At 47.1% G+C, this 23845-nt stretch overlaps 8 protein-coding genes across 8 annotated transcripts; 5 read left to right on the forward strand and 3 right to left on the reverse strand.

Moving 5' to 3' along the window:
* Positions 1–1057: 1057 nt before the first annotated feature.
* EDB91DRAFT_1085446 (uncharacterized protein) lies at positions 1058–1747 on the forward strand (the record flags this gene model as incomplete). Its single annotated transcript, XM_041315900.1, has 4 exons — positions 1058–1149; positions 1198–1257; positions 1426–1600; positions 1655–1747. The coding sequence occupies 4 exons, from the start codon at positions 1058–1060 to the stop codon at positions 1745–1747; spliced, it is 420 nt and encodes a 139-aa protein (XP_041172993.1).
* A 275-nt stretch (positions 1748–2022) lies between these two features.
* On the forward strand, positions 2023–2724 carry EDB91DRAFT_1239091 (phosphatidylethanolamine-binding protein; the record flags this gene model as incomplete). The annotated part of the gene is made up of 4 exons (XM_041321808.1): positions 2023–2328; positions 2377–2391; positions 2421–2508; positions 2561–2724. The coding sequence occupies 4 exons, from the start codon at positions 2023–2025 to the stop codon at positions 2722–2724; spliced, it is 573 nt and encodes a 190-aa protein (XP_041172994.1).
* A 466-nt stretch (positions 2725–3190) lies between these two features.
* EDB91DRAFT_785773 (PEBP-like protein) lies at positions 3191–4540 on the forward strand. The gene is made up of 4 exons (XM_041328396.1): positions 3191–3403; positions 3467–3894; positions 3958–4072; positions 4121–4540. The coding sequence occupies exons 2-4, from the start codon at positions 3556–3558 to the stop codon at positions 4285–4287; spliced, it is 621 nt and encodes a 206-aa protein (XP_041172995.1). The 5' UTR covers positions 3191–3403; positions 3467–3555; the 3' UTR covers positions 4288–4540.
* Positions 4523–6092, forward strand: EDB91DRAFT_785859 (uncharacterized protein). Its single transcript, XM_041328397.1, has 2 exons — positions 4523–5035; positions 5090–6092. Exons 1-2 carry the CDS (start codon positions 4793–4795, stop codon positions 5951–5953), a joined length of 1107 nt encoding a protein of 368 aa, XP_041172996.1. The 5' UTR covers positions 4523–4792; the 3' UTR covers positions 5954–6092.
* A 1371-nt stretch (positions 6093–7463) lies between these two features.
* EDB91DRAFT_1157198 (kinase-like domain-containing protein) lies at positions 7464–9578 on the reverse strand. Its single transcript, XM_041319664.1, has 11 exons — positions 9484–9578; positions 9138–9434; positions 9021–9085; positions 8798–8965; positions 8651–8732; positions 8488–8559; positions 8348–8434; positions 8241–8310; positions 8105–8189; positions 7772–8050; positions 7464–7720 (listed from the first exon to the last, which is right to left on the reverse strand). The coding sequence occupies exons 1-11, from the start codon at positions 9509–9511 to the stop codon at positions 7640–7642; spliced, it is 1314 nt and encodes a 437-aa protein (XP_041172997.1). The 5' UTR covers positions 9512–9578; the 3' UTR covers positions 7464–7639.
* Positions 9579–10348: 770 nt separating this feature from the next.
* On the forward strand, positions 10349–11216 carry EDB91DRAFT_785915 (uncharacterized protein). The gene is made up of 5 exons (XM_041328398.1): positions 10349–10535; positions 10597–10681; positions 10735–10801; positions 10853–11017; positions 11070–11216. The coding sequence occupies exons 1-5, from the start codon at positions 10466–10468 to the stop codon at positions 11118–11120; spliced, it is 438 nt and encodes a 145-aa protein (XP_041172998.1). The 5' UTR covers positions 10349–10465; the 3' UTR covers positions 11121–11216.
* A 9214-nt stretch (positions 11217–20430) lies between these two features.
* Positions 20431–20739, reverse strand: EDB91DRAFT_1252653 (uncharacterized protein; the record flags this gene model as incomplete). Its single annotated transcript, XM_041323532.1, has 2 exons — positions 20431–20644; positions 20696–20739. The coding sequence occupies 2 exons, from the start codon at positions 20737–20739 to the stop codon at positions 20431–20433; spliced, it is 258 nt and encodes an 85-aa protein (XP_041172999.1).
* A 2701-nt stretch (positions 20740–23440) lies between these two features.
* EDB91DRAFT_1059462 (uncharacterized protein) lies at positions 23441–23719 on the reverse strand (the record flags this gene model as incomplete). The annotated part of the gene is made up of 1 exon (XM_041314248.1): positions 23441–23719. One exon carries the CDS (start codon positions 23717–23719, stop codon positions 23441–23443), a length of 279 nt encoding a protein of 92 aa, XP_041173000.1.
* Between the last annotated feature and the right edge of the window lie 126 nt (positions 23720–23845).

The raw sequence follows: 23845 nt of genomic DNA on the forward strand, positions 1-23845 counted from the left end.
ATCGATTACTTCCAGACGATTAGTCCTTCCGTTCCATTGGTAGCCTAGTTCCAAACACTTAATTTCTGAAGGAACACTTCTATCCATTCACCTCACTTCTAATGCAGGATGTCCCATAGATCGCGACAACGACCTGATGGCCTACGGTCCTATCATTATCAAACCTCGCACAGGGTAGAGGTTCGTGCGAATGGTGTGGACAATTGGGTTGTTTGTTTGCAATACCAACCAAGATATCACCTGCACTAGCAATGATCCCGCGTTGTCACTGCTGAGTTCGGAGATGAATTTGTTTCGAGCGAAGACAATCCCGACCTTGACAGCCATAAATGAAATACTATCCCTTACGATCTATTTGTGATGGACCGTCATTTCGTGAGTCACACTTTTTCGCGGTGAATTTCGTGACATACCGTTACACCATGTGACAAGCCATCACGTTTCCATGCCCAAAAGTGTGACTCACGAAATGGAGGCTCATCACGAATAGACCGTAACCGATAGTAGGGGAGTGCGTCTAAGTACTAGTAGTCTTAGCGGATTACCTTCATGTTGAATTGTACCATCCATATCATCCGCCATATGTTTTTTTACCTATCGGACATACAATTTTCCTCCGTCACTTTTAATTCACACTCAAGGGACACCTTTGCCCCTGTTTGTCCCTGTGTTGTTTGGTCCAGAGACTTGATGCCAAACAACCCAATTTGATTTTGTTTAAATAAATTGATTCCGCTGTCACCCTTCCGCAACAACTCTCATGAGCGAGAGAAGACGCAGAGAAAGAGAACACCACTCAAGAGATCATCATAGACGAAGTGGTAAATGTTGTTCGTGACTCTTTAGAGATTCTTGACTGACCTTCTGTGTCCATGCTGATTACCACGCACTACGTCGGCTGTGCTGGTAATGGGGCGACAACACATTCACTTATGCTCATATTCATAACATGTCATGATATGCATTCGTTGAACAGGGGGAGATCGAGGATGGAGCCGTTCTAAATCTCCTGATAGGCGCAGCCACCACGACGACGAAGGAGACAGAAGGTCTCGCCATGCTAGGCGTTCAAGGTCCCGAAGTCCACACCGCTCACGCAGTCACAAGTATCATGACGATACGAGAGACAGAGGGAAGGACAGTCGTAATGTGAGATACTTGTATTCTCTTCCCCATAGTGTTTTAACGCTGCTGTAGGATCGAGACAAATACCACGAGTCTTCCGAAAGGCGTGGGCGAATCAGAAGTCGCAGCGTCGTACGTTACGCCCTAATTTTTCACCGAGTTGCCTTTGACCTTTGAAGATGTGTACATAAATGCGTAGACTGCTGAACATCGACGCCGATCGCCTTCGCCTTCAACAGACTCTGCTGTATCGACGTCATCTGAGGAAAATGAACTCCGTGGTGGCAGTAGTCATCATAGGTCGCGTGGGAAGTCTCCAACACACCGCTCTCGTTCTCGTTCAAGCAGTCGCGATATTCGCAAGTCCAAGTCGAAGCACAGAGACAAAGACCGAGACAGGAAGCACAAGAAGCACAGGGACCGGGATAAGGCGAAGGACAAGGAGGAAAGGCGCAGCGTCTTAACAGGCAAGAAGGTCTGTTTTCTCTGTCCCTATGGCCTTCAGACTATCTGATGATAATTGCTTCAGATCAAGTTGAAAGTTCATAAAGACGCCAGAGATCTTGAGATGGACGCGAATAGGCAGAGCTTGTTGCAGTTCTTGAATTCGACGTGCGAGTGATACGATATTAATGACACTCTTGCATGGAATGTTCTGTAGATCCTCGGCACTATAAAAGCATCTTCCTAGGCTCTCCGAAATGGTACAGCCAGCAAGACATATTACATAAACACCCCTTTCTCCGATGACGCAGATAAGACTTGCACAGACTTTCACCTTGCCCCAGACTCCCCTGTCAACTCGCTTTGGCACTGTTTAAGCAATCTGTGCGGGACCGTATTTATCAGCCCACTTGACTTTAGCTCCTCTGTTGACACCTTCGACTGGAGCCCACAATGCTCCTTGATCCACTCAGTGCTGTTAGACAAGATATCGAGGACAAGGACCTCATTCCAGACGTTATTCCCGCTGACCCTTCTTTCGATCCCAAGGATCTGCTTGTCGTGACCTTCCCCACCGGCCAAGAGGCCCTTCTTGGGAATACACTCACAGAAACGGATACTGCTGATGAACCAACTGTCGCATTCATACCAGTGCAGGTTCCGGCTGTGAATGGTGAATCTACCTATACGCTCGTCATGACAGATCCAGACGCGCCATCCAAGGCGGACCCAAGATACGCACAATTTCGGCACTGGGTTGTCAGTGACTTCATAGACAACAGACATTTTAGCTAAATTCATGCGTAGGTCACTGGCGTGAAAGTCCCTTCGGCGTCAGCCGGTCGAGGCAGGTGACCCCTGCTGCACAGCTCACCACACCCGCTGTGACGCCGTATTATCCTCCCACTCCTCCTGCGGGGTCTGGCAAGCATCGTTATGGTAAATAACAACTTCTTAAGTTGCCACACGATAATAATTGTTGCTACACCAGTCGTATTGTTATATCAGGAGCCCAATGCGGGCTTTTCGATCCCTGCCGATGCCCCGGAACGCGACAACGAGTCCAAGAACCGAATGAAATGGAATGCAGCGAAGTTCGCTGAACAGTACGGGCTGAAGCTAGTTGGGGTGAATTATTTCTATGTCGGGGAATAGGAGGTCCGAAGCGCAACAAGTGGTTGAAGTCATGCGAAATTGTACTACGAGCCAATGCTACCGAAACAGGTTGGAGTCCGTGACTGTCCGTCTGATACAAACGCGGCGCGCCACTCCAGAAGTGTTTGTTGTGATTTGTTTTGCAAAGGCTTCTCGGGCGCATGATATTAATTTCACCGGTTCACCAGCTACTGGCTGCTGGCAGGCACCCCGGGACCGTTCTGCCAGCATCTCGAAACGTTATCGTTTTCTGTCGTATCGTGTGCAGCGTAAACCTTAACATGATACAGAAGGGACTTAGCGGGTCTGCCTACAAGAAGCTGTTAGCTTCGTTTCCTTTCTTACATTATCTCGTTATGTTGATCACCATACTGTCCGGTACTTCTTGACTTCTGCACCTTATGGCACTTCCGCTCGTCGATCCTCCGGTGTTACGTTACCTTCGTTGGTACTTACATCGTCGAGCCTCTTGTTGACACCTCAGTATTGTTCTCTAACATTACTGAGCTCTCACTTCGCTAGCGCGTATAGAACCATCATCATAAGTAAGTTATACGCCATTCTTTCAGTTCAAAACTCGGCGCGTATCACCGTCAGGACTCAGCAGGAGAAAATCGAAGTTGATACGTGCAGCCATCCATTACCCTTTTGTGGCACTGTCTATGCAAGGTCTGCCTATGTACGTGAATTTTGCATTTCCTGATGTGCCAGCCTCGGAGTTTAGTCGATCAACGTCACTAAGTAACGGGATCCTGACTTATTGGGCTCGGACTCTGTATGCAGCCGCTTAAAATTGTGAAGTGAAATGGCGATCTCTCAGTCTCAGTAAACATGCTGTACTCGCTGCGCTTTGCCGTCGCACTACTTTCAGTTTGCCCAGTATTATCATTGCATCCTTATGACTTCGTGACAATACCGATGAAACAGGATGGCATCATTCCAGATGTTATTCCGGCCAATCCGCCATTCCATCCTCAAGCGCTTCTCTCCGTCACATTTCCAACAGGGCCTGCACTGCTCGGCAACACCCTTGACTCCACGAGCAGTGTTACTCCACCTTTAGTTAGCTTCACGCCAATGCATGGCGAAGCTCTCTACACCATCGTCATGACGGACCCCGATGCACCCACAAGGGAGAATCAGGAATATGGGCAATACAGACATTGGTTGGTGCGTTCATGCGCACTTCGATAATATTATGATGTTTGCGTATGGACTTATTTACGCCGCTAGGCTACGGGCGTAGGGCCTCCCCAAGCCGTCAATGCCTCTGCAGAGTTTACGCGACCAGATACAACTGCGTACCTTTCTCCCAACCCTCCTGCGGGCAGCGGTTCTCACAGATACGGTAAGAGTGTGGTCATCGATTCTCTTCAATGCCAACGATCTCCCGTAGTGCTGCTGCTATATCGAGAGCCGAGCATCAATTTCGCAATTCCTGCGGATGCAGTCGAGAACGGAAACGATTTCAACAGCAGGAAAAATTGGAACGCTACCACTTTTGCTGCGAGCTATGATCTCAAGTTAGTAGCAGCTAACTTCTTTTATGTGGATGGGCCGTAGCAGTGATAGTCCATAATGCGTCAGTTTGACCATTTCGGCGTCTCTGGTGACGAATCATTATCGTCACGATAACGTGGTCATGAGAGTGGAACCATGCATGTTTTGCTTCAGCGAATTTGATCGCGAGGACCTACAAAATTTTGATAAGGTTACGAACTGCTGTTTAATGCGATTCCTTCATAGACCACATTCTTGGTGTGGTTGTTGTATAGGATGCCAGAGGATTACCAATCTCCGCAATGGTCTCCGACGTCATATGCATACCATGACCGGCTGGCGCCATAACAGTACTTTTAGTACATAGGATCAAATTGTTTCAGATTGTTTCACTTACCTCGACACGTTTGATAGGGACGAACAAGCTGTTACTACGGAGTCCTGTCAATGTGGTCTCCAAGGCTGTCAATCGATCGATGGAACATCATATTAACCCTGATAACGACTCGGAAGTGCACTTTGTCACGGAGCATTCAAATATTCAGACTCGTGATAATCATGTGCCCAAATGCATCGCGCCCTCGCAATTATCGAGCTGCTCACTCACATTCTTCGCGAGGTGTATAATGACGAGGGACCCAACCTTCGCCAGGGCGTCAAGGACATAGCTAGGGTTTCTCAGGTCTGCAAGACTTTCCGAGACCCTGCATTGGATTTCCTATGGAGAAATATCAACAGCTTGCTCCCGCTTCTTCGACTCCTTCCTCTTGATATTCGCGAAGAGCACAGTGATACAGCTCGACTTTCAAAGGTCATCTCGTTGCTCTATTACTAGCTCCCGTTAGTTTACTGATTTTCACCGCAGGCTCTTTGGGACATGCAGTCACCAGAGCGCCAGCGTTATATCTCAATATCCAGCCGCGTACGCACGCTCTCCTTTTCGGAACCACGCGAGCCTATCCATCGCAGTCTAATAAACGACATCGTCGAGTACAATATCTTCTTAACTCCTCGCGTAGATGTCTTGCGCCTTCGTATATCGTCCGAGGCTGGCCTTCGTCTTCTCCCTGCCCTTCTCACGTCGGAAACAACCGACATCTCGCTCTCTCTTGACGAAGATCTATATATTTTCGATCGCCCCAAAGACCTTGATGATCTCATCGAGTCGGCGTACATGTCCATTTTCCAGCGTGCGCCAAACCTTGTGCGCTTCTCTGCAGTTGACTTGCACGAAGCACTGCCGTCATTGTCACTTACTAAAGCCCCGGGTCAAGATCATCTGAATATAGCGTGTCTTCAAAGCCTAACACATGCCGCATTCTACATAACCGCCGTTTCTTTACCACAAGTCCTCGATCTAACCTCACAGCTTCACAAGCTGGAGGACTTGACCATCCAGGTTTGCGAGAAACCTTTCGAAGAAATTCCCCGTCCATCCCCATGCACGCCAGAGACATTCAGATCACTGAAGAACGTCACGTTTGGTGGTTCTCCTGATGTTATCAGCCGCATATGCTCTGTATTTCCAGCTAATCGTACTATCCAGTCTGCGATCCTGCGGATGCACGGTCTTTATACCAATGCCAATGTAGCATTAGTGCTATCTGGAATCGTTGCCGCTGCATCCAAGGAGTCATTACAGAAGATCATTATGACTTCTGTGTGCTCTCAAGAAACGACCTTGCCCAATGGGATTCCAATTCGATCGACACCCACCAATTCCTGCTAGACATTCACGCTATCGAGCCTGCCCTGCAGTTCCCAAATCTCGAGATCTTCTCGGCCTGTCTCGGTGTCCCACTGTATCTCACAGATGAAGACCATCTGCGCGTCGCACAGGCATGGCGCTCCGCGCAGCTGCTGTACCTGTCGTCCATTGTCCAGCGTGTCATCAGGGCCCACAGACCTCCAGCCAGCATTGCGTCCTTGGTGCACTTATTCGCGATATTGTCACAATTTGAAAGCGCTTGGGTTGTGCCTCGACGCATCGTCAAAGGCCAGTGTCGATGCGTGCATGCACGCTGTGGATGCGTGCGAGCAGAACGGTTCAGAAGGGAACCTCAGCTTCCCATCTTCCATCGATCCAGATGCTCGAGTTCGGTCCTTCGTGGCTGGAGTGTAACTTCGACACCGTGCAAATCACTTCTCTAGCCAAGGCGTTTACGAGGATCTTTTCCAACCTAGCGGCGTGTCGTGCGTGTCGGACGGAGGAGCTTGGGGTTCCGCAGGCTGCATGGTCTTGGATGAAGGTGCAGACGCTCTACGAATATATACTCTTTACTACTCCTGGCCGCAAGGTAATCACTGAACGGAGCGCATGGAAATTGAGGCTGTTTGCCAAGGTGTGCTGCGTGCGGTTCTCTCGTTGTCAGATATCTAATTACACCTCTAGTGGGCCTTGGAATACGGGCAAGAGTATGAGAGGGTGGCCCAGGCTGCCCCTGGATCATCTGTGGAAGCTGACTTCGACGAGTAAGTCTTCTTCTGTTGTCTTGGTGTTGACTTTCACTCATCAACTCTTGGTCTTACAGTGTCCGGAATGCGGAAGCGTTCAATCAGATCATGTACAAGGCAGCAAGAGACGAACTCGCGAAGATGTCCAAGGAGCATGAGGTCATGTGAATAATACTGTCTGACATCAGTGTGTTGAGCGTCAGCACTAATGACACGCGTGTCTGTCGCTAATGTAGTTTTCTTATACCCATAAGAACTGAGGTGCGGTCATCTGCGGGGGACATCTGACCCCATTTTCATACGACTGTGAGCTCCGATTCAGAAATGGTAATCGGAACGAACCCTATAATATCTTGAGTCATTAAGCGAAAGCTCCGATTATGTGTTTAACATACCCACCTACGCTCGTTCGTCCTGACCCGAATATTTGTGTTTGACACCGAGGCACTTCATAATCCCCGGGCGAAGAGAAGTATGCAATTGCAGGAGATGAGACCCATATTTGCGACGTGACTGTGTCCACTCCCTGCAAAGTTTTGGATGCACGGACTTGTGAGGTAAGGGCCAGGAGCAGTAATGAACAAACTCACCCATTCGCGGAGCGCAAGTAGCACTGCGCGTGGTCCACCACAAGTCATCCGTCTTAGAGGTTCAGGTCGCTGTGCAAATATATAGTATGTACTGTTCATCGGTTTGAACTTCAGGCCGCATGGTCACGGTAAATACTGCACAAGATTATAAGGCAGCCCTCTAGGATCACTCGGTTCTTTTACGCATCGTCTCTTGGTGCAACAGGTGTCTGCATACGGAAGCGTTCAATCAGATCATGTACAAGGCAATAAACAACAAATTCGCGAATGTATCTGAAGAGCATAAGGTCATGTGAATAACATATAGGCTAACATAGTATAGTATTGAGCGTCATAGCGCTAATGCAGTTTTCCTGAAACGTGAGTTGCGATCACCTGCGGAGCACATGAGGATCGACGGCTGGTGATTGAATCAGTGCTTTCCACAACTGGCGCCACGAAATAGGATTTCCCTACGGCTCCGTGAGCTCGAAATCAAAAATGGAGGATGAAACAAAACCTACGACATCCCGAGTCATCAAGCAGAAGCTTCCGTCAGTTTCTGCGTAACGGAAGTTCTCGAGTTCAACCCAGCCTTTGAACGTGATTCTGCGTTTATCATACCCGCCTACACGCAACCGAAGGACTTCCCCTCCTTCGTCCTCGCCTGTGGGTCCGTCTTTGTGTTTGACGCCGAGGGCACTCAAGGATTCCTTTATGAGTTGCATCATAATACCTGGCCCAAGAGAAGTATAGAAGCGTGTGAGGTTAGGTGTGTATCTGCGACCTGACTGTGTTTGTGACTGAAGAAAAATAGTATTCAATATGGAATCAAAATGTATGTCTATAAGACATACGAATAACAGAAGTGACTGAGTGAACTGAGACTGATGAGTTGCGGAATGCATGATTTCGTCTCCGTCTGCATCTTTGCGAGTTCCACTGCAGATGAAAGTGAATATTGGCCTCATGATGATAATCCAGGGAGCGTACGCAGAGCTTGTTATGTCCGGCATCGCATAATTCATGTCACCGTTTGCCCTCAAAGACTCGGTCAAGTGGTCTGCCAGCGCAGGCAGGGCCTTGCTTCGCGATTTGACTTGGTCTTGTGCACCACGGGTCATTGAACACTTCGGGGAGCGTCATACGCTTCTCCGGCTCGACGGTTAAGAGACCACAGATGAGTGCTGGTGGGCATATCAGCTGTGCATTGACAGAAAGGGGCCTTGATCAGGCTTACACAGAGCTTTTTCTCCTAGACGATTCCAAGGGGCTTCATTGAATATCTCACCCGAGATATATTTACAGAAATCTTCCTGAGTCAACTGTGGGTCGATCCCAAGGAGTATCTGGGAAGAACGTTAATTGCAAGAACTCGGGTTAATGGCTGGAGATCGACTGACTTCCTGCGAGAAGTGTGAAAAGAATGACACCGATCCCCCAAGCATCAATGGGCTCTGCCTCATACGGTGTTCCGTAGTGAACCTGGAATCTGATTGTGAATGCGATCCGAGGACGTGTATTTATGACATACTTCTGGGGCCATGTACGGGAAGCTGCCGCACAATCCGTCTAATAGCCTTAGTCTTGCCGGTTTCCTTGAGCTTATAGACCGATGCGAGACCAAAGTCTGTTATCTTGAGAGTACCAGCCACATCAAGCAAGAGATTTTCCGGCTTCAGGTCACGATGGCAAACCCCTTCGCGATGAATAAAGTCCTGTGATGGAATGTTGGTCTTGCTTGGATATGGATGATCAGCGTTGGTATCTCACCATCCCTTCCAGAAGCTGGAGGAAGTAGTAGTTTGCCACATCCTCTCCAAGTCCAACGTCTGGAGCTGTTGAGCTATAGGTCAGTGATGGAATATGCAATCAGTCAACGAAGCACACCGATCTTATCGAAGAGGTCTCCTCCTGCGGCAAGCTCTAGTAGCATGTATATTCCAGGAACATAGTGCTGCTTAAATTTGGGTTCAACCACCGCAGCGTGCAGAAACTCCAGGACATGCTTGTGCTTGAGGCGCGCATGAACTTTCATCTCTTTGTCGATAAGCTTGCGTTCCGCCTGAGTGGTCTGCTCCCTGATGAGGACCAGCTTGCATGCTGCCACCTGGTGGCTCTCTATATTAACGGCTCTGAACACGCTCGAGAAGCCACCTCCACCAATTTGTTGAACGAGCTCATAACCTGCCATCATGTCATTTGATAGCCTGGTCTGACAGGATAGAGTACATACCTTCGATTTTAGGGTACTTCGGAGCCATGTTGATACAAAAGGTCGAGCGCAGAGACCAACGATATTAATACGCTTCTGGCATGATTAGTAGTGGCTCAAACAAACGTATGCTTCCCTTTGTGACACCAACGCGATGTAACTTCAATCACGTGCAATGTGACACCCGCGTACCTTTTGTTCTCACCCTAGATCATATTTCGACAAGAATGTTTCCCGGAGATTCCGGCGTGATCAACTCTTTGAACTCGCTTTGAACTGCATAGCTACAACGCCATATGGGCACCTAGCTTAACTCCGCAGTTCCGAGTCACTTCTTCGTTTCAGCCATGATCTCTCATCACGTAGGGTGCGTAACTCGCGCAACGGTACGTGGCAGGGTGGGTTCAACCATCTGTCGCAGGTCCCTACTAGCAAATGACAGTGAATACTCAGGTGCTCGATGTTCTATGAATTCCCGTTCCAAAAACTAAATAAAACCATACTATGAAACTAAACTACCGATCACGCTATCAAAGCTCAATATCAACTACCAATCCCACGCTGCATCATTCCCGAGTTGCACCGCCCGCAAGATGACTCTGGGCGTCATCTTGTTATGATACCGATCAGACTCAGCCATCAGCAAATGCGACTTTGTTGGAAAGCACTCACAAAGTGCTTTTGAGCAGTTCGCTTTTGGTTTAGTTCAGGTTTGCGTTCGTGAGCACACATTTTTGGTTATGTGTTCAGCATCTCCACCAATCGCATGAGTGCGTTACTGAGGTCGTAAGCGTTCATTTCAGTGGTTTTGCAGATGAGCTCTCCATAACATTGTGCCTGCCATTACGTCCATTTACTCACAATGAGTCGGCAAACGGCAAACACTGGCCATTTGATGAATGTTTGAAGACCGGTGCTTCATTCAAGAGCATAAAATCAACCAGAAGAGTCGTTCAAAAGGCATCAAATATCACCCACCTATTTTCTTCCTTACCTGACCAACATGCACGCCTCATTCTTCACCGCCAGACTCGTTGTGCTTGCCGCCATTGCCTCAGTCGTTGCTGGCCAGGGTCAGTAATAGTCTTCTTCGACGCTCGGTTATGCTGATGTTTATCACTGGGTAACGTCTAGCACTCCCCGCTGGTTGCGACCGCAACATTACAGTTCAAGCTGGAGACACATGTGACGGAATCTCCGCCGCCTACAACGTTTCCACGTATGTGCCATCTTATCGCGGACATTCACTTGTTCATCGAATGCATGCCACAGATACCAGCTGGCGGCAGTCAACAGCGGCATCATTGACACCGCGTGTGACAATCTATATATCGGAGAGGTAATCCTTTTTTTTTTTACGTTTGAAGAACGCTTGGACTCATGGTCATAGAATATATGCCTTGGAATTACCGGCCAAGATTGCAGCGTCACCCACCTCATGCAGACCGGCGACACGTGCTACAGCGTCGCCAATGCCGCTGGTATCTCGATCAACACGTTGCTTGCGAACAACCCCAACGTTAACACCATCTGCACTAACACATATCCTGGCGAGGTAGTGCATTGAGTATCGTTCATCGAAGTCATTACTGATGATAGAATTTCAGGTTCTTTGCACTGCGAGCCAGATCTATGTGAACATTACCTATTCGAAATAGACATAGAGTGATGATAATATTCCTCAAAAAATGTATTTAAAACATGATACCAGCGGAATGTGATAGAACTGCGCAGTGAAACTGGTTCTCAGAAAGTAATGGAGGGACGGTGACTCGCCATGATATTACGCAGCACTGGGCAATAGTGCAGCCACGAACAGACCCCCGAAGGGATCCCCACGTGTCTGTCCGAACATAGCAGATATCTGGATTTGAGTCCCGGCTGACAACCAAATGGGTCCTGTCTACAAGCCTTCAAGCAAGCGGAATGTAATCCAGCCTTGAAGCTTGAGGTACGTAGAACTCTGCATCAATAAATATTCTGAGTACTTTACCGCATAATGACGCAACTTCAGTGCAAGAGGTAGCTACGCTGTGATCTGAAGTGATTTCTCACCCTCACGTGAGTACCGTGTACTGAGGCTTAGGCGGATGCGCCATCCATTGATTGAAACCAACTGGAATCCACCGCACAGATCTAGGCGATGAATATTTGTATTATTCAAAAGGCCGAATTGATAAGAACTATGACTGTCTTCCTTCCCTCAAAGTCTGACTGCAGAGACTGATCGCGAACATCTTTTCTATTACTCAGGTCGCCCTTTCGATCGTGAATCGATCCTTAGGTCTGTACAGTCAGTTACCAAGAACGAGTCTGATTTATTGGCCATAGTCGACAAGTGCCGGACCATCAGGATAATTCTTACAAGGACGACTAAGGATGCTACCGTAAACAATCTGCGATAATCTTTGGGGGATGCCTTCAAGTTATCACAGCTTAACATGTGAGCAGAACGATTTGTCGCCTCTATTCTGTGATCAGTAAGTACGTGTTCTGATAAAGCGTGTCATTGCCGACATACCTCACTTATTTTCCTACTTTGCAACAGAACTGAGTCCCCGCCCCACCGTCCCCCCACACACCAGCTGCCATGCGCAGGCCTCGGTGTCCTCGGAGGCGGGCATGGCTCGTGCAATAAGAGGACTGACAGCCGTCAATGCCAGGAGAATGATCGTCAAGAGATTCATCTAGACCATGTGAATCAGAATCATAAGTCGGATTTACAGGTTGGCGAGTCGATCCTTACCGTCGAAAAATACGAGTGTATGCCTGGTTTCAAGCTAAGTGCGGGTTTGTTTCTTTTGTTCGTTGTTCGTCAGTTCTATGCTCACGCATCTTATAGCTGCTGCTCGTTAAAATATTAATCCGCAAGGTCGAAAACGGCGATCACGCCAGCATCGTCAGAATGCAGAATCGCTTGATCTTGAAATGCGCAATGGTGGAGGCTAAACCAAGAGCCAGCCAAGTGTGGAGTAAGTCAACGACGACAACGTACGCTACCCCTCTGCGGGCAGATGAAGTTGGAAAAACCCACTGCCTGAAGTACTGTCGTTGGCAGCAAAGAGTCGATATTCCAAGCAGTTTGGTTCAAGCGAATTAGATCCATATTGGTTCAGAATCCGGCATCAGTAAAGCCATTCGTACTATACAATTCACTTGCACTATAGTGTCAAGTGAAGGTCGCGTTTCCAATGCCTGCGGCAGAATTCCGTGGCTTCTAGTCGCGGGGTTCGTAGAGCCAATCTAGAGTTCACGGGCAGTAAAACAACCAGCTGAGCTGGTGTCACCGGTGTCATCTGCTCGCACAGTGGAATATCGAGTGTCAGCGAGAGCGAACTCTGCTGCAACACATTTTCTCTAGCGTCACATTTCCCCCTGGAACCTCAGTCACTGGATGTGCTCATTGATGTATGATTATCGATGCCCCTGTTCATGTACATACATCATGTAATGTCTTAACATAGGGCTCCGCCCTGGCAGACAATAGATAATGATCGCGGATCTTGGCTAGCCGCACAAAATTAACGGATAAAAGGAGGCGGAGAGGAAGATAGAGATGGAGGTGGAAATAGAGGGTGAATTACATGCAGGAGAACGCCGTGCGCCTTCCGCACCATCAAATCGGAGATACTATCTTCGATGATGACCGAGTTTCTTTGTAGCCTAGATATCAACAGGTGACGGTAGTACTCCTTGATCGCAAGCTATAGCAAATTCAGCGAATTCTTGGCTTGAAAAGGATGAACGAGAAAACAGTCTGTAATTGAGGTCGGATGGTGGCGCCAGAGATGTGGTCACTGTCCTCTGAAAGAGGTCTGAATCCAAAAAAAGAAAAACAAGAACACTCACCCTGAAACACGCAGTTGTTCAGCCCCTTTACCAACTTTACCTGGACGCCATCTTGACGAAAAGGCTCAGCTGAATAGCCAGATAGCAGGCTGCCAGGGGCCCGAATTTCCAAGCATACATGCGAGTTTCTGTGCGTCCCCAGTTCCGAGGGCCCAGATGTCGTAGTGTCGTCTTCATGCTCCGAGCTGCTATCATTACAGCTATCTTCATATCGGTGGGCTAGGTCTTGGAAAATTCGTCTAAGCGCTGCCTCTGTTTACTTGTGGAGCTAGACGATTAAAAGGGACGACCCTGTTCGGTCACGAAAACTCTCAGAAAGGCAACCATGTGTGCGCCCTCATGGACAGATGCCTGTCCCCACCACTAGCATCACTGAAATTCAAATTTTGCCTCAAGTCTTATATTCACCTCTAATTGGTCTCACTTAGCCTCGTGGAAGCTAGACTGGTGACCAGCCCGTCTAATGAGGCAAGCCGTCGATAGATGGACTGGTAAATCTGGGTTTGAATTTGGATAGTGCGGGCTTTGGAGCAGTCACGTGACCTGTGGCCAATCAGAAAACTGAAATTTCATCGAGAATATTTGAGATATTGAAATTTGCAAATGTTTAATGTGGTCGTGTTGTTAATGTATGTACAACTCCAATGGACATGAACTTGATCATCCAAGCTGTGTGGGAAGCATCACTGGAAGGACTAGATTCATTTGCTCACTCACTGATACAAGAACAGCTCCCTACTGACTACATCAAAACCCTCAGTAGCAAAGATAAGATAGTGTTATGATCAACGTTCACCAAATGGCAAAGGTTTCACACAACCACTAGGACTTGTCAAGTTTAAGAGAAAAATGATACAGTTATCAATGGGTCCTTGTGTCATATCCCGTACCTCCGGATCCGGAATTCCAGATCTACTCCATTAAAGTCCGGTCCTCTGTCTTGCTATTCCACCCGGCGCTCCGCCTTCATCTCTGCACTCACCCCTAACTCCTTTTAGATTAGCTATTGCTCCAGTTACCGGTTATGTCCTATTCTGCTATGCTTACTTATTCGTCCATTCTTACTTCATTTCCGACTTCACTGCTTTGATCCGTTACACTTAGTAATAGACTTTCCACATGCTTTGTACATAGCCCTTACCTTTGCTGACTGATTTACTTACATGATACCTACAGTATATAAACCCCTGTAATACTCCAGAACTCCTTAGTTCGAATATCATCTTAGTTCTGCTCATTCCTGCAATCTCCGGACTTGAGTCTCATCTCTTGTCCACCTCCGAGTCTTAGGGGTTAAACCTTAGGACTACTTCTCCGGCTCTACCTTAGGGTAGTCTAACCTCTGTTCTGTAGTAGCCTTACTCCGTCCCCACATAGTCTTCCAGAGTTCCGCCAAACTCCACTGACTTCTGTCCTCTGGAATTCCCTGGACTTCCGTCGAACTTCCCCTCTGTCCCCTGGAAATTAAGGGCACATACTCGGGTAAGGGGCGCAGCACACGAGCTGAAGCCGAAGCCCTTTGAGTAACCTCTCCCTTGAGCATGACCTTAACACCTTGAGACACTATCACTCCTTGATACAAACACATCTCCTGCATTCACAACACACTTCATAGTCTCAAAAATACTTCCACAAGGATAATTGACCTTGCCTCTCACATGGTCTCAAAATTTTTATGAACTTAATCAGGGAAATTGCTTTTGAGATGTGTGTTTTCACGCCCCAAAGCCTCATTCTGAAATTTATAATCCATCTTATTCAACATTATTCAACACTAAACTGCTTTATCATGCATAAAACAATCAAAACAAGTATCTAAGCTCTCCAGAACATGTAAAATAGCTGGAAAACATCATGAATTACATGTGTGGTGTAGAAAACAGTGTTGGCTAGTGTTGTGAGCTTAGACGAGTGTGAACCATTTTGCTATATTTGGATATAAGCTAAGATTAGCTAAGCAGTCACGTGTCTCAAGGAACAATAATGGGCAAAAAAGAGGTCCCCTCACTGTTTTGGACATTGTGCTCGAGTGGTTGTATATTTTTCTCTAAAAATTCAGATCTGGAGTGTTGAGGTAGACTACTTGTCAGGAAAAAATATGACAGAGTTGTTATCATGTGTTGTATAGGTGTGGTACATAAATTTTCAATTTTGTGTCTCAAGTACCCATTGATAACTGTAGTACTGTAGAGTTATGACCGTAACTTCATCATGTGTCCCACCCCACAGCGAATTGAACCTATTTGATGTGACAGTCACACTAAATTTTGGGGAGTGAAGCTATTTTGTGACAAGCGGTGAAACAGGAAAAATCACCAACAAAATCACTACAGACAAGTTAGCAGTGTGACCAAAAATCATTATATAGGGTATTGGCTATGCATCTGCGCTGTCCTCTCCCAAAATGAGGCATCTCCTTGCTTTCCTCTCCCTCACCTGTGTTCAAGGCCTCAGCAGCCTGATTATTTCCTGCAACCTCTGACTTGTACACCTCTGACTCATTGTGTGGGACAAGTAAGCCATTGGGATCAACACTGTAACCAGCTGGTGGGTCCTGGCCACCATCTACAATATGTTGTAAGACAGCCTCAACTGCCACATCACTTCTGTACAAGGTGTCGGCATCATCTGTGAATGCTGGCTCTTGATCTGCGATGTCATTCTGCTGGGAAATTTTATATTGGCGAGTCAAAATCTTTGTCCAGAGGTCTGGCTCATTCTTCTGCACATCCCGAAGTCGTTGCAAGGCCTCATGACTCGTAAGGCTGTCAAATGAGAGGTTGAACAATGGACCTGCATGGCAGGATGCAAAAGCCTAGAATGTGCAGCCGTTAGGACACCGTGATATTTAGTTAAAGGTAGAAACAAGCCTGCTTAATAATTTCAGGTTTGTTGATGGCATGGTACCCATTCAGTAGCCACTGCACGGAACGGTGGCGCAGGGTGGGCAATGTCATATTGAGCTGCAATGCAGATGGAGTGTCTTGGGTCTTTCGCAATAAAGCTAATGCTTCATTTACAATATCAGCATGTTGGGAGTGCTTCACCGCCAGCTTGAAGGGATGTTGAACTCCGACATTGCATGGTTGTGCAATGCCTGTGCAGTTTCCAGGGACAAACTGATACTTGATCCATGGGTATGTCTCATTCAACCAAGTCCGAAAAGCAATGGACTTCCTTTTGGCGTGTTCAGTAGGGCACCAAGATGTCCGAAACATAGCTACACATCAAGTCACAATTGGACCAATATGTGTCAGTGTTGGAGTAACAAAATTCAAATCTGAGTTGCCGAGCCTCCTTGTGCTGCACAGTTTCAGGGGACATGCCTGGGGAAACAAACAACCACATGAGAGCCATTCTGAAGGGACATTATTGCTTATATATCACTATGTCATCTGCAGTTATCATACGACTCTTTTCTCATTGGCTGATTTGTTTCATACTGTCATATACCTGATCCGACCGCTCCGACATTACTAATATCCGCTCTGCCTGACCTTACACTTTCTCCACTTTCCTACCACCTCCGCTCCAACCATCCTCTGCTCGACTCAGTCGGCTCTCGCATCCGCTCCTACAGTTCCGCTTCGACCACCTCATCGGTTACCTTCTGCATTGTTTCCACTCTACTGTAAACTCCTTCCCCGGTTAGGTATATACTTTCCCCATTTGCACATAACACTTACTTCCCGGATCACCGGTACTTTCTATAACCGCTCGACTAACTGATCTGACGCGTACATATTGATATCCACCCCGACTTATGTTTTTCACCTGTGTCTACTTACAAATTATGCTTGGTACATAGCCTCATACCAAGGACTAACTAGTCACTGCCTCCTACATAGAAGTATATAAAAACATATCCTGTACTTAGCTACTCCCCAGTCTTAATATTACTTGTCTTCCTGCAGTCTCTACTAGTGGGAATTCTCCATAGGACCTTGCTCCCTCTCCGGACACAAGTTTACCTTGTCATCACCTCCAACCTTCCACTCCAACTTAGAGCCACACTCTAAGTATTCGCTCTTACTTCTCCAACCCAACCAAACCCAATCCCCCTGCCCCCCTCCATCCCAACACACTACCTCCACTTCCCCCACTCCGCTTCTAGTCAGGTCACCACTAGTAGCATTTACCTCCCGACCCACCAAGTGGACCAAAGTGGTCTGCCCATCCTATCATCGGACATTGTCAGACCCTGTCATATACCTGATCCGACCGCTCTAATATCAATATCCGCTCTGCTTTCCAATCACCTCCACTCCATCCATCCATCCTCTGCTCTGTCCAATCATCATCCATACCCGCTCCTATGCTTCCACTCAACCGCTCAACCGGTCCCCTTCCATAACATCTCCATTCAACTGGACCTCTTTCCCCTTTCAGATATATACTTTCCCCTTCGGTACATAGACCCTTACTTCCGGATCACTGGTAATTCCTATTACCGCTCAATCACTGATCCGACGCGTACATATTGGTATCCACTCCGACTTATGTCTTCACCTGTGTAAGTACTTACAAATTATATCCTTGGTACATAGCTTTACAACATAGTTATCCTGGTCACTGCCTCATACATAGAAGTATATAACATATCATGTACTTAGATATTTTCCTCAGTCTTAATATTACTTGTCTTCTTGTAGTTACCTCTTGTGAGAATTCTCAGTAGGACCTTGCCTCCTCTGGACACAAGTCTCAACTTGTTGTCACCTCCGACCCTCCGACCCTCCGCTCTGACTTAGAGCTGTGCTCTAAGTGCTCCCCTTAATTCTCTGCTCCTACCAAACCTTCCCCCTATTCTTATCCACCCTCCGCATCACTCCCTGCCTTCTCCGCTCTGCTCCTAGTCGGCCCGCCGCTAGTAGCTCTTACTTCCTGACCCTCAAAGTGGACCAAAGCGGTCCACTCGTCCTATCGTCAGACCTGCTCCAAATTTGGGGCACATACTCGGCTAAGGGTGCAGTGCAAGAGCTGAAGCCAAGCCCCAACCCCTCTGCCTCTTGAGCCAGCACAGTACCTAACAGACCCACTCCAAATTCAGGGCATGTACTTGGTTAAGGGCGCAGCACAAGAGCTGAAGCCAAGCCCCGACCCCTCTGCCTCTCCGTCCAAGCACAGTCTCTAACACATACTCAGATATCTCCAACTTGATGTTATGTATATAGTTAGGGTAGTCATAGTCAGTACTCCTTAGACTTAACCTCTTCATTCCTACACTTGTAGAACCTAGATGTTCCCATTCAATCCTATACTCCTTTGATCATCATCTATGACTGAGTCCTAGTGTGTGTTGAACCTTTGCTATTTGGTGAATGTTGGTCATAACAGTTCCTCCCATTTCCCCTGTTATATTCTCTAATTCTAATACTACTCACACTAATGCCTTGTTGTCATCTTCCTCTACTCCTGCCTCCTCTGCTACGCAACCAATGATTCCTCCCCTAACCCCTAACCCCACTAATACAAATATCACCAAGCTCACCAAGATACATGCAACTATTTTTAGTGTTGCTTCTTCTTTGTCTACTACTGCTGCTTCCACTTCTTCTGCCACCACTCCCCTTTCATTATCCATCACTGCTCCAGCTGTCCCATCTACCACTGTACATACTTTCAACAATGCCCCGACCCTCCAATTTGATATCAATAATGAATGTATCTCCTCAACCTCCATTTCAGACACATACAGCACACATACTTACATTGTAGAATTGGCCAGGTGCCATCAGCACATCCCTTTCTCAATCCTAACCATGAAAGTCACAACTCACTTATTTTTAGAACCATCAGCACTTAAAATTGTTATGCACTATACCTCCCATCACAACTCCGCACCTACAAAATTCCATTTCCTTGACATTTCCTGGTTTCTCATAGAATCCTCCATCTCCATTGGAGAATGGCACAAAGCCTGGGCATGTTTTCTCAAACTACTTGCAGATTATGCCTCTCCTGAGATTCACGACTGATGAACACATCACCACAAGGACTTATGCAAACACCACGATTTTGAAGAACACTGGCCAACCATCCTGGCTTTCAACATGGCCCAATGAGCCTCATACACTGTGGATCCACAACCTCTCAATGAAGCTAAGTACCATTGCCAATTTGAGAGCATTAAAACTTGTGTCCTTAGAGAAGCATGCCTCAAAGAGGTTCACAAAGTGGCTTTGAAGTCTCATCACTATGAACCTTACCCTCATGACTCTGCACACAAACCTCCCACTGCTAATAAGTTCTTTCAGGGCTCCTCAAAGCCAGAAGGTGACCGTCTTCCCCCCATCTGCCTCTGTTACAGAAACCTTAGTTGTCTTAGAAGCCAAAATTGGCCCCTTCCATTCCTCCCCACTGCAAGTAGCTGTCAAAGAAGAGGCCCCTGGGCATCCCAAAAAATTCTGAGTTTGTTGCAATCTCTCCTTTAAAGGCCCTTCTGGCCACTCTATCAATGATGAAATTGACACCAAGGACTTCCCCACTTGCTGGGGGGCACACCCCAGCTAGTCACCAATTTCATAAGTCTCCCTCATGCCTTCTGAATTTCCTTCATCCCCACATTTCCCTATATGCTACCCTATCTCGCCTATGACCTCATGGCCACCAACCACTGAGGAGTTCACATGCTAGGGGAAGCCAATGCACTCTATAAGCCTCAAAGGCTCTCCTTTCTCCTTGCCTCCATGCAAATTCTGTTGAACATCCTTCTTCCTTCTCCAAGTCTCCTCACTCACCCCCCCCCCCCCCCCCCCCCACCCTCTAGGTGGCTATTGCTCCTCCTGGCACTCAAGCTGCCTCCCTTAACATCAAAGGTGCCTATTGCTGTACCCACCAGCCTTGCTCTCTAGAGAAGGGAAGGATCGCAGATGTGTTGTAGTTCTGTCTCTACTGTAGAACATGCATCTGGTTGCATGTACTTCCAGGACCCCAAATCCTTGAGACGCCTGAACTCTGCCTCCTGTTACTCTCTGCACTACTTTCCTAACCTCTATGCCTTCCTCGCTCTAGTCCCTGTGTTCTCCTTCTGCTATCTCCTCTCCGTGACCCCTGCAGTGTGCACCCCACTACATTTGCCCCCCTCCAAATGTGTTCCTCCAGGGGCGCATCTTATGCTCAGTCGTTGTCTATGTCCTCATCGTCATTTCTGATGTCTTCATCCCCCGACATGTCCTCTAGTTCCTCCTGAATGGTTGACCACATCTCATTCAGCTCAGTTTCTTTATCATTATCTCCTCGCAGTGCAGCTTGAAGTGTGGCTAGCGTGGTGCTGTCGCATGAGATGAAGTGACGAAGGTGCCATGCATGGAACAGTCTATTAAGGGGGAATCTTTCTAGAGAAGTGAGAGTATAAGAGTTGCCAACTTTAGAGATAAGTCACCTGGGCATGGACCATCTTGGTGCAAGTTTCCTCAAGCTTGCCATGGTCATATCCATGGCATTCACATAGACTTGGACTAACTATCCTGGTTCAAATACAACCTTGCCTACATGTGACTGTAGGACCTTTTTGTCAAAGGTGGCTTTCCACTCATTGTGTGTGCTGCAGCATGGTCTGCGCCATCTAGTCATTGTTGGTCTGCATATGCTATGTGGATGTTGAAATCTGATATGCTTGGGGATGTGCTTGCATCTGCAATGGCTGTGGGGATGGTGTTGATTACCAGTCCAAGAAGGAGTTCTTTTGGTGAAAACTTGAATGCTGGTATGATGTGTTCATTCAGCTGGTGGATCATGGTGTCAAAATGGTCCAGCCATGCCTGAGCGATATCTTCTGCTTTCATGTCTTCATACTTGTCTTCCCCTAGCCCTGGGCTGCAAAGTCACTTCAAGCGGCCTAACAGCTTCCCATTGGCATTCTCGACTAGTCCATTGATCTATGGAGAATACGCTGCTATGATGTGGTGCATCGTATTGTGTGCTGTACACCATGCCTATACATCTCCATTATTGAAATGTGATCCACTGTCCGTCATGAATGTTTCTGGGGTGTGGAAGGTGTGAGCGATTGCATCTAACCCATTTGTTGTGGTTTTTGCAGTGCCATAAACTTTCAGTTTGAAGCCCCATACATATTGGGAGTATGTGTCAAGGATGAGTAGGACATTGTGGTATCCACCCTTGCCCTTAGGAAGTGATAGGTAGTCTGTGACTAATAACTCAAATGGGTGGTGTCGAGTGATTGGGTGCATTAGGGCGTGGAGTTGTGTTGAGCTGAAGTTCTTGCATTGTGGGCAATCAAGTAGTGCCGTCATGATGGAGCGATCCAGACATGGACTCATGGTCTTGTCCATGAGCTGTAGTTTTGTGTGATTTCTTCCCCAGTGCCTGTTATTGGCATGTGTGTCCTTTTCTAATGCTATCGCTTCCTTCTATGTTATGAATTCTACCTGCATTTGTGTGCGTGTAGACTTGTCATCTGCAATATGCCATAATCTGCCTTCTTCGATTACATATCCAAGGGCATGATGCTGTGCTCATATTCGTTTGCACTCTGGTTTGTCATTGTCAAGGTTGAACAATGCCTCAACAACTTCTAAGAAGAGCAGTTCTTCACTGAACTGACTGTGTAGTTCTGCTGCTAACAATTGGGATATAGTGTTAGCTGATTGGATGAGGAATAGATCATTCACCAGGCCATGTGATGACTCCCAATCCTCACTTACTAACCATACATTACCATCTCCCTCTATGCGCAGATGACCTGACATTTGACAACTGAGGGCATCTGCTGCCATATTGCTTGTGCCCAAATGATGTCGGATGTCTGTGATCTGATATGCGATGATTCCATCTCTCCAATGAGCATGTACTACTGATAATTTGTTGCTCAGCAGAGTGTCTCATAGCGCAATGCAATCTGTCTCAATTTCAACAGGGAAGCCCCAGATGGTTGTTCCAAACTGGTTGAACACATACTTCAGAGCCACAAACTCCAGCAAGTATGGTTTGTATTGCTCTTCTGCTGGTGAGGTTCATTTTGATGTGTATGCGATTGGGTGCACTTTCTCGGTTGTCTCACCTGATGGGTGTTGTGTGGAGAATTGTTGTGTGAGGACGGCGCCAAACCCATCTTTGCAGCCATCACTAATGATGATGAATGGTGATCTGTCAAACCTAGGGGCATGAAGTACTGGCTCTGCTATGAGGATCTGCTTGAGTTTTAAAAAGGCGCACGTGTGATGTTGCTCTCAGAAGGTCTTGAGTTTGCAATCTTGCAAGAATTGTCTATACTTGCATTTTCCTCCTTTTGCACTAGGTGGCGGCATGTCCAGGTTGTGCAGCATATCAGTGAGTGGGGCTGCAATATGAGCATAATCATTGATGAGGGGCCTGAAATACCCTGTGAGGCCTAAAAAGTGCATCAGTTCTAAGAGGTTTTGAGGGGTATGCCACTCAGTGACTACAGCAATCTTTGCCAGGTCTGGGCGGATGCCTTCCTGCGCCACTTGTGCTCCTCCAAAGATAACATCTCTCATGAACAACTGCATCTTTGTCGGGGATATTGAGAGATTTCATTCTCTACACCTGGTGAAAAACATGTGTAGGTGGTTTAGTAGTTCATCAAAATCATTTCCCGCTATCACACCATCATCTATGTATAATTCCATGAGTAACTTGATGAGGATGTCATATAGGGCTTGTGCTGTAAGGTCACTAAAGCACAATGGTGCACCTTGGATGCTCATTGGCATTTGGCAGTAGGCTTCATATCCTTGACCTTCTGTGTAGAAGCATAGGTAGGGTTGGCTCTCTTCTTCCACTGGAATTGTGTAAAATCCAGCTGCAAAGTCAAGTACACAGATGTACTTGTGTCCCACTAGGCACTGTTGTTTTGCTGCAATATCTCTCTGAGGTGTCAGTGCAACTTCTGATACTTTGTTGACCTCATTAAAGTTCTGAAAAATGCACCATTTGACCTTTGATATATCCACGGGTTCCAGCATTACTGCTGGTGTTGAGTCTAAGTCAATATCTGGATCCAGTGGCTCACTGAGTGTAACACATTGCCTATTCACGATCTGCCATATGTCCTCCATCAAGAGGCTTGTACCTGAGTGTGTTTTCTGCACTAGCACTGTTGATGCGACTGCTTTGACTTCATCTGACTTGATAAACGTGCTTCTCACATATCATCCAATACTGGGAATAGGTATTCACATTGTGGTTTCATTAACGGCTGTTGATGCACCTTTTTGGCAAATGTTGTGCCTGGCGGAATCTGTAGGTGAAAGCTGATGAAGTCTATGGGCTTCACTTCTCGTACTGATAGTGAAAAGACATCTGTGAACTCAGCTATGAATGCTTGTGCTTGGTTCCGTTGTTCTCCCATGAGGTAGTCTCCATAGTGAACCGTGTTCACAATTGCTTCTACACATGCTGGCCAGAAGGGCCCATGCTTCATTAGTCTGGTGAATGTGTCATTTGGTAGCATTGTGGAAGAGAGATCCAGCACTTCACCTATGATGGTTGGTCGTTCTGTGTCTCTGACTTCAAGGATTGGGTAGGGTTCTTCTTCTACCAGTGAATC

Source organism: Suillus paluster (genome assembly GCF_016628075.1).
Source record: "Suillus paluster strain FC165 chromosome Unknown EDB91scaffold_71, whole genome shotgun sequence".
Taxonomy (NCBI): Eukaryota; Fungi; Basidiomycota; class Agaricomycetes; order Boletales; family Suillaceae; genus Suillus; species Suillus paluster.